The sequence below is a fragment of the Geospiza fortis genome, unplaced genomic scaffold (assembly GCF_000277835.1).
Source record: "Geospiza fortis unplaced genomic scaffold, GeoFor_1.0 scaffold16, whole genome shotgun sequence".
Classification (NCBI taxonomy): Eukaryota; Metazoa; Chordata; class Aves; order Passeriformes; family Thraupidae; genus Geospiza; species Geospiza fortis.
In genome coordinates, this window is record NW_005054302.1 from 3,316,842 (window position 1) to 3,326,252 (window position 9,411).

The 9,411-nt window shown below is 46.1% G+C and overlaps 1 protein-coding gene across 1 annotated transcript; it reads right to left on the bottom strand.

Moving 5' to 3' along the window:
• Window positions 1-6,599: 6,599 nt before the first annotated feature.
• On the bottom strand, window positions 6,600-9,405 carry SAP18 (Sin3A associated protein 18). The gene is made up of 3 exons (XM_005417688.2): window positions 9,265-9,405; window positions 7,746-7,868; window positions 6,600-7,078 (listed from the first exon to the last, which is right to left on the bottom strand). Exons 1-3 carry the CDS (start codon window positions 9,318-9,320, stop codon window positions 6,922-6,924), a joined length of 336 nt encoding a protein of 111 aa, XP_005417745.1. The 5' UTR covers window positions 9,321-9,405; the 3' UTR covers window positions 6,600-6,921.
• Window positions 9,406-9,411: the final 6 nt, after the last annotated feature.

The window sequence follows — 9,411 nt, forward strand, 5'->3', positions numbered from 1 at the left end:
AAGTGTAAGCACTGGAAAAGGCTGCCCAGGGAGGCAGTGGAGCCTCCCTCTCTGGAAACAGTCAAAACCCACCTGGATGCAATCCTGCTGGAGCATAGGGGGTGGGACAGGTGGGTGTGTGGCTGTCTGATATACTGGAACAGCCAAGGATGCAGCCATGGAGCTGGAGGAGGGTAAAACTCCCCTTATGCTAGTGTTGCTGCTGGAGAAGGGCTCATCCAGTTAATAACCTGTCAAAGTGGGAATGATGCAAACGAAATTTTACAAGTTGGTTTGTTGTGGAGTGAATCTCTTTAACAGTATTGGCCTGTAAGGTTGGTTAAACAGTAGCTATGTAAGTAGCAAACAGTGGTTCTTAAGAGACAGCCATCACCTGAAACAAGCAAAGTTGCCAGAGTACAGTTTTGTGTTGTGCTTTATTTAGTTTAAATGGGGGCTGCTTCCACTAGAGGCTGTTTCACCAATTCCCTTGCACAGAATTCAGGGGTTGTACAGATTTATAATAGATTTCTTCATTTGCCAAGACACAGAAAGGCTAATTATTTTTGTCTTCTCATCTTGTTTGTCCTTCCCAACAGGAATCTCAAGCTCAGCTTTTGCCTTTTGCCTATGTGAGTGCTGGATCAGATGTAAGGGAAGGGTGAGAAGGGAGATCACATCTCCTAGCAGTGCCTGCTCTCAGAAAAGATTGAACCCAGAACAAAATTGCTCTTCAGTATTCAAAAACATCTGGGAAGTAACAAAAAAATCATAGCCTTTTGCTTCATTTGCTGTGGTTCTAAATATTTTTTCTTTTATTTTTAAAGTATATCAAATGTGTCAGCTAACAAGCTTCTCCCCCTAATCCCATTTGTTGTCAAAGGAGCATCTCAACTGTTCTGCCCAGGAAGCCCCTTAATAAGGTGATCAGTGCTTTCTTATCTGGGAAATACTTTGCCTGATGTTGAACACAATTATAGGCCTCTCAGTGAAATGAAACTTCCCAGATGGTTGTCAAAGGAATAATTGACAAGGATTACTTCTAGTGATTCCCATTGTGCTTTTATTGAGGATTTTATTAACCACTGGAACAATAATTGGAGTCCAGGCTTCCTTGTTTTTTTAAAGTACCCTGGCTTCTTTAAATTTCCTGTAAAATGTCACATTTGCTTTGTTCTCACTTGTCACTATTCAAATGTTCCAGCACTCATGGTGTCGAACATGCTCCATCAACAGCTGTAGCTGGTGTTGGATCTGCCTTCTCTTTTGGGAGTACCTTGTTGTTCCCTATGGGACAATACAGATATTGTGGTGTTTATAAGGAGCAAAGACAATATCCAGTGGCCACACTATGGAATCACATGTGTGTTAGTCCAAAGGAGCACAATTTTCTGCCAGGAAGACATTGGCTCATGCTGCTTATATCAACTTAAATGTAAAAGCTTATGCTTTTCTTACACTAATACCTATACCTGCTTTACAAAGGGGCAGTTGACATCATAGCAGGAGCTGAGCAGATCCAGGAATTTCTTTGAACCTGTCTTGCCCAAATCAAGTTGAAGAGTTTTAAAAAAAAAAGTAGCACAAATGTGTCTGCATGGGCAATGGTCCGTGGAATAAGATGCTCTGTCACACAGGCATTTATCCTGGGGGGTGGCCAAGGAAAGCATAGTTTGCAGAATACCCAGCAGGAAAGTGTTCAGATGCTTCCATAATTTTTGGTATATTGTATTCTTGGCTTAAAGCCCTGGGGTTACATTCTCTAAATGATTGCTTATGAAATTATTGTAAACCAATCTAGAGCCTTCTGCATGTTCCCACCTTTCCTCCCCCAGCTGCAGGTCCCACGCCATAGGTTGTTGGTTGCACCATAGCAGTTGTGACTGCAGGGAAATCCATTCCTGCTTGCCCAACCACCAGGAGCTAATTACTGTTTTCCAGGATGAAATTGTTCAGGGACTGTGCATTGACCCAAATCACTGCCTGCTTGCAAAGGCATTGATGGTTGTTGAGGCATGAGAAGGGAAAGGACAGGCGTGGGAGCCAGGATGTTCTCCTTCCCTGGCTGGGTGAATCCTATCCTGTCTGTCCAGCTGCTTTGGTAAGGTTGCCTAAGGCTGTTCCTCCATAATCGTTTCAGTGGCAGCTGAAGAAATTCCTCCTCTTCACCACTGCACTCCTCACAAACTCCCCTTCCCCCTCCCTGGGACAACTGCTCAGGTGGTTGTGCATGAATCGGGCTGGAGAGAACAGAGCTGCGGGGACCAACCTGACACGTGGAAGAGAGCCCTGTGCATAGGTGCACAGTGCTGTGGTTTGTTCCTGGCCATGTAAGCTGCTCTGGCTGGTGGGACCTATTTCAAACCTTCAGTACTTCTACAAGCATGTCCTTCCCTTGTCCTTTTCTAGCATAAGCCTCCTGCCCTCCAGAGCAGTGGTTAAGGCAAAGGCAGCAAGAATGGGGCATGTTTTGCCAGCAGACCCTGACCTGGACTCTACACAGCCGCAGCTGAGCAGGCATTTGGGGATCAGGGACTGCTGTGTGCCTGGTGCTCTTCCTCAAATGCCCTCCCTGAAACCACTGTTGTGGTTTCCCCTCCCATCCTCTAAAGCCTGGGTGACATGCAGTTTCAGGCCCCTGTTAAAGACCCCCAAGTCTTTTTAAGTCTGAAAACACTGCCTTGTGTTTGCCTGAAGCAAGGCTTGGGGAATTGACAGCTCAGCCAGCACTTAGAGGAGCTCACCCAGAGGAGCCCTTGAAGCTGTCATTTGCACTGGATTTTCTTACTGAGTGTTGAGGAGGTCAGTTGAGTTTTTGGGTCAGGTTGTCTCTATTTAAGCCTGTCTGTGAGACTGGAAATACCCCAGGGAGGGTCCCAAACACCCCAGGCCCTCTGAAGCCAGCCCTTAGGCAGTTAGGACCTTGCCCCAGTGTGCCAGACAGGCACCTCCTCACCACCAACAGGTGTTTGTGGCCAGGTGCACAACAGCACATGGGTGTTTTGCAAGGCAGATTCCTCAAGGGGAACTGATACTCTTGCTTTTAACCCATCTGAGTTGCACAAAGTCCAGACACGAGGGCTTAGACAACAGCAGATAATTGGATTGTTTTGGTTCTGGCAGGTTGAATCTTAGCTGTTGCATTACTTATAGTGCTGTTCTTTGAATACTACCCTAGCCGTCATCATTGACCTGCTCTGACACAACAGGATTTCAGAGACCTCCTCGTTTTTCCTGCTTTCCATTGCAAAAGTGAGAACTTGCTGATAATGCTTAATATGTTCCTGCTGCATCACAGTGTTTCTGCTTTTGACCAGAGCTGTAAAGTAAAATTTAATTCACCACAACTGCTCCAGTCAGATAGCAAACACCGAGGGAGGACTATGTCTGGTGCTGCCCAGGTTCTTGAAAAAGTGTGTGAGTTATTTGTCCTCACTCTTTAAACTAAGGAGGGAATTAACCTTGACACCAGGACCTCTCCCAAAAGTGTTGCAGAACTTATATGAGGCTTGTGCTGCCGCTACAGGAAAAGAGCTGGATTTCTGATGCTGTAGTCGCTGTTCGTGGACATACATACATATGTGTGTATACAAACTTGTATGTGCCTGCACTGGAGGGGTGATGAAATCAGAAGGTGACTGTGAAAACTTAATTAAAGCCTGAGCATGTGGAAAAGAATCTTTTTTCCTCCCCATGTTAACTGAAAGCCTGGCTAATGATCAACAGTGGCATCAATATTTATGTAAGGTGTGACAAGGTGATGGTGTGGGAATTCTTGGTGAGGAAAAATAGTATTTTTAATATACCTTCTTTTCTGTTTCTTAGATTGAAAAAAAGCATAGGTTTAGGTGCATAAAATGAGGGGTGAAAATTAGAAGTAAGAGTCAAGTTTGTTTGGGAAAGCACAGCAGAGAGTCCTTCATGACAAGCCAAACGTAGACAGGGAGGAAAGACACACCAGAAGGGACACAGAAGAGGAAGAAGTTCCATCTATGGGAGCAGAGCAGACTTCAGTAGGTGGTACTGAGGGTAAAAAAGAAATTAAGGGACGTTACCCTGGTTCTGTAGCTGGGTCTATTTGACTGTGCTGCACCCCACAGGCAGGATGTGGAATGCTTCTGGCCCTGCCAGGGAGCACAGCTCACCAGGCTTGCTGCTGCAGCCAGAGGCCAGGGAACACAGGCTGGAGACCTGCAGGAATGATCTGGATGTTTGTCCCTGGTTAGAGGCAGAGAAAAATGGCCCTCTGAGAAAGGACAGGGAGAAGGAGAGGCCTGGAGAGACACTTGCAAGGGAGGTAGGGGTAGTTGTGGTATCCCTGGCAGGGCATGGGCAAGAGGTGAGAGCTGTCTGGGCTGCTGGGCAGGGAAGGGATTACCTCTGAGAAGTGTCAAAGTGAGGAAACCTTTTCTGGAGAGATGTCATCCTAGTTCTTTGCCTTACTCAGCTGGGAGACAAAAGGCTTTGGAGGAGTGGTTGCTGTTGACACTGTAGATATATAACAAAGCTGAGTCTCTTAGGCCTTTAAGGATCCAAAAAAAAAAAAAAAGAAAGCACCTTATCCAGCTGCCTCGATGAGGGGCAAAAATTCCTCATCAAATTGCTGCCTACAAAGCAAATCCTGTGGATTGACAAATTTGGATGCAGTGCTGTCTACAGCACTTCCTGAGCCTATGGATTGTTCACTGATGATGACCATGTTTTAATTTCCCCAAACCACAGTGCTCTACACATTTTGCTCTCTTTAGGGACTGACATCCTTCCTCAACTTTTATAGCAGCATTCAGAGACAAACACAGCCAGGTTACTGGGACTGAATCCCTTCCTGTGCATGAGGAGCTCAGCTGGTGACAGCTTTCACTTCCCTTTCACCTCTTGCCACATCTGGATGTTGTTGTACCCTGGTGCTGTACCCAGGTTGTACCCTGGTGCTGTCTGCTTCCACAGCTGCTGCCGTCAGCCTGGATTGCCAGCTGATATATATTGATACAGGAAACCCCTAACCTGAACCACATTCTTCTCTCAAGTGTCTTTTCCCATAATAAGCTCTGCACGTCCATATTACCTTTCTGTGTTTTGTGAGCAAGAGATCCAAGAGATGTTTATCGTGGAACAGCTGGGGAAGAGATCAGCTGACATTTATACATTCATGGCAGTCAAGGGAAAAGTAAACTCCTCAACCAAACAAGCTGAATGAAGTATTTGCTACTGAAGGCAGTTCTGCACTTTCATTTCCTGGCGATTTTGCTTCATGGGCCCCACATAGAAAGCCAGTAGATGTTCTTTTTCTCTGCCAGCTGGGCAGGCACCAGCATTCCCTGGCCATGTCTCCCATCCCAGCAGCAAAGTCAAGTCGCTTCCCAGAGCAGCTGAGTCACAGACACAGGCTCCTTTGCTACTGTTGCCTTTTAAAGTGACTACATTTAAGAATTATCCTTAAATGCAATTAAAGCAAAAACCAGGACACAAAACTGAGGAAATGCCCATATTCCTATCCCTGTGTACCCTCTAATGGCAGGTTTGTCCTTCCCTTTGGTGGGAGCTGTGCAATTCTGTAATTAGATGCTGGTTACTCACCACGCTCATTTTGCAGGACAAATGATGCCCTGGGGCAATCAGTGAGACCACTTAGCAGTGGCCTTTGCTTTTCTCTCTGTCCAGGTCTGTCAAGTATCCCTAACCTGAGCAAGCTTGCCCCTGGTAACATAAGTCCCTGAACTGTTCCAACACGAGATTTTCTCACAACATCAGTATTTGGAGCACTGCCTCACACCAGAGGTGACTGCGCCACAAAAAAAACATCCCACCCATGCCAACTCAGCTCCACTGCCACTTCCAGGCTCAGTCCTTAATAAGCAGCATTTGTAAGTGTCTTTTCTTGAGCTTGCTTTAAAAAAAAGTGGAGAGCACTTTTCAGTCTTAGAGAAGTGACTCGGATATAGGTGACTCTGTGAATGAGAAACATTCATGAAGGCTGAAATTGCAATTCCCTTAGAACCCAGAGAAGGGGGACAGAAGAGGGTTAAGCCAAGGGCAGAACTCCCTCAGGCTAAACTGAACCAAGGAACTCCTGAGAGGGAAAAAAACAAAACTATATAGATCCCAGTTCATGACACAAAGCACACCTTGTCCTCAGCAGACAGGAACATTTACTGCAGTCCTAGCCTCTGCTCAGGCCTTGGGCAAGGAAGGTGGAGATTCTAATGAGTTACTGCTTCTACTCCTGCCCTTGCCTTGCTCTTAGCACACAGGGGCTCAAGGTGCAGAAACCAAGCCCCTGGTCCTGCCCAGACCAGCTGGATGCTCCCAGTCAGCCAAGGACAGCTGGACCCTGCTGGAAGACCAAAGGCACCTGCACATCTCAGCCTCTCCCGCTGCAGTGACAGAGGGAGTCAAGCACCGAGCACCACTTTGCTGAGACAGAGGCCACCCCTTCTTCATCCTGCCCTTTAAGGCAGCAGGCAACACCACACACCAGTCTTCCAGCTGCCCCATGGACAACTAAGACCTGAGCCACCCCTTCCTCTATTTTCAGATTCTAGACTGTTCAACATCCCCCAGCACCATTAGTAACTTCTAACACAGAGCAGCCTTGAGCATTGATACACCACTGAACAGTCAAAGGATTAACATCAATTTTTATTCCAAACAAGACAGAACTTCAGAACACCTGTAATCCTCCTGGTCATATTTCACGGAAGTCTTTAGAACACTGGATACACTAATTTACTACTCAAACTATAACAATCAGGGATAGGATGATGGCACTGCTGAAGGGGTTTCTTCTAAACAAACTAAAAGTTAATGTTTAAAAGTTAAATTTCTTCTACAATGCTCAGCTATGTCTTCAGGTGCTTAGCAACAAAAGCAAAAAATAAGCCTGCTTTAGAACAGCAAGTAGGAGTAAACAGAATACATAATCATACAAAGAGAAGCAAGACTTTAGTAAGGTCTCATGCGGCTTGATGGGGGTGGTGCACGATTCGGAGGAGTAATTGCTATATCCAAGTAGTCTCCTATCTGGAATTTCTGAGACTGCAATGTCATGGAATCATCTGTGCCCTTCCTGCCTGACATGGTGCTGCCGATCTCCTTCACCCTGTGAGTAGCAGAGGAAAAGCAAGTTAGTTATCAGTGGCCAATCTCTCCACATGTCCAAAACAGGAACTGCACTGGCTCCTAACTCCCTTCCCATGCCACTCCCTGCACTGCACAAACATGGCTGTGTACTCACAACACTGAGGTTTTTCTCTGCAATCCTGGGTGCACCAAGAAAAGCTACACCAAATGCTCTGTCTGACAGCACAGAGAAGCCTTCTACCCTCTTATGTTAATTACTAGGGAGAACCCCTTACCCCCTGCCATACAGACAAAGCACAAGACCCCACCAGATTCCAAAGCAGGGTACATCCACTGGCTGCTGACAAAGATTAGCTCATGCCATTCTGGAAGAGAAACACCTGCTACAAGATCACTGCTGTAACTCAGGCGCAAGACCTACCAGGAACAAAGCATTATCTCACTTTGGAGGGCCATGTTCCAGTTGCCAATACAAACCAAAGCCTTCAAACACATAGGCTCATAGTCTTGGCAATACATTAACAGGGATAGTCACCAAGCACAATTTAGAGGCTGTAGCAGTCATCATACAGAACTTCAGAAGTTTGGTATGTGGCTTCTGAACTTTAAATCAGTGTTAATGAAGGATAATTTACTCTTCTGGTGCCCAAAGTATTCTATTAACTCAGAGAAAAAATGCCATTTACCTATAGCCAGGCCTCTTGAGATCTGTAAAAACAATTGCAAAGTTGAAATGTGTGCCCTTCTTCCGTGCTTCTGGGTAAACTTCTTTCACCAAACTGGTCAGCTCTTTCAGAGTTGCATCCATCCTAGATTAAACAAAGAAACCAAAACGCTTCATACTCTCAAAGGAACAGTAAAAAAAGCTTCCCAAAACATTTAAGGTTGAATCAATATATTGCTACAATCTAACCAAATATTTCTTTGCCTTGGCATATCCCATGTCCACAGTTATTGATTGTAACACCTGGGAGAATTCACCACTTCCTGCACACTGGAGGCAACATGCTCTAGTGCAAAACTGTCTGATTCACTGTCATATTCTGATTAATCTCCTCATCTCTGTATACATTTCAACATCTGCATCTCCAGGTCTCTCTGAAGAGTTACCATTTAAACAGCAAGAGCCTTTTTTTTAATACATTCATACAAGCCACAGTGTAAGAGTTTCCTCACCTAAGCTGACGTCTGTATTAAAATGTTATTAACTATTAGAGGAAATGTAAGAAAAGCAGAAAAATAAAATAGCTTTCCGTTTCTGCCCTAGCAGGCAGCACTCCTTTACCCATCCTTCAACCAGAGCAGGGCTAAAGCTCATGTCTAGAATTTCAAGAACAAAAGTACTCAGTCACTGCAAGAGAAGTGTCTCCAATTATACAGACTGTGCACTCACACCAAGCTTCAGGCAACCAAGGAGCAGTGTGTTGACAAACAATGCCCATTCTGACTTCTGCAGATGGGAAACAACTCAGACACCACCAACAGCCTGGACAGAGTCCATAAATCCCACTTAGAAGTAAATTAGAACTGCATGCTTTGGTAGCCACAAAAATGGATTTATTCAACTACACAACGTATGAGTTACAACTCTGGCAAACATCATGAAGAGTTTAAAAAGCAGCATAATTCCTTTTCAAAGGCATTCTTCAAAATATCACAAACAAAACCTAACATGTTTGCAATGGAGACTAAGGCAGTTCTCCAAAATAAATCTGACAGTGATAAAAAGCAGCTCTCTGTAAAGCATTGCTACCTGACCATGCAAAAAGAAAACTCATTACTCCACTCTCAGAAGGGTCTGAGTTAAACCAACAAACCATTCACACAACATATCAAGCCTTCTGGGACAGCTGCTTCTACTCCATAAACGGGGCTGTTGGAACGATACACAAGCATTAAAGGAGAACGCATTGAGTAGATGTTTTGCGATAACCATCGCCACAGCAGAAGCCACCGATTACATGCAGCAGTAATTGGGCACTTGAGCCGCACTAAGTCTCGGCGGCTGAGCGCTCACCGCTGCACAAAGCTGCGCTTCGGGAGATGCCCCCTCCCAGCTGCCAGGCCTCAGCCAGAACAGCTCCACACCGGCGGCGACGAAAACTCTCCGGAGTTTTCTGACGAGAGCCGGCACAACTCCCTTTGGCCCCGGGGGCCCCGGCGAGGCACCGCGGCTCGGCCAGCCGTAGAGGCGCTCTGACTCACCAGGTGTAGATCTGCAGCTCGCTGGAGGGCACGTTGCCGCGGGAGAACTCGTCCATGCGGTGGTGCCGCCCATTGTTGGTGGTGAAGACGCGAAGCAGCAGCGGGCACGTCTGCGGGGCGACGCGGGGGTGAGAATGAGCGTGGTGA

Excerpts from the sequence above, each read along its gene's own strand:
- SAP18 (XM_005417688.2), bottom strand. The coding sequence starts at position 9,320 with ATGGACGAGTTCTCCCGCGGCAACGTGCCCTCCAGCGAGCTGCAGATC. Across the intron at positions 7,869-9,264 it reads GAGCTGCAGATCTACACCTG|GATGGATGCAACTCTGAAAG; the intron begins GTGAGTCAGAGC and ends TGTTTAATCTAG. Across the intron at positions 7,079-7,745 it reads CTCAAGAGGCCTGGCTATAG|GGTGAAGGAGATCGGCAGCA; the intron begins GTAAATGGCATT and ends TGCTACTCACAG.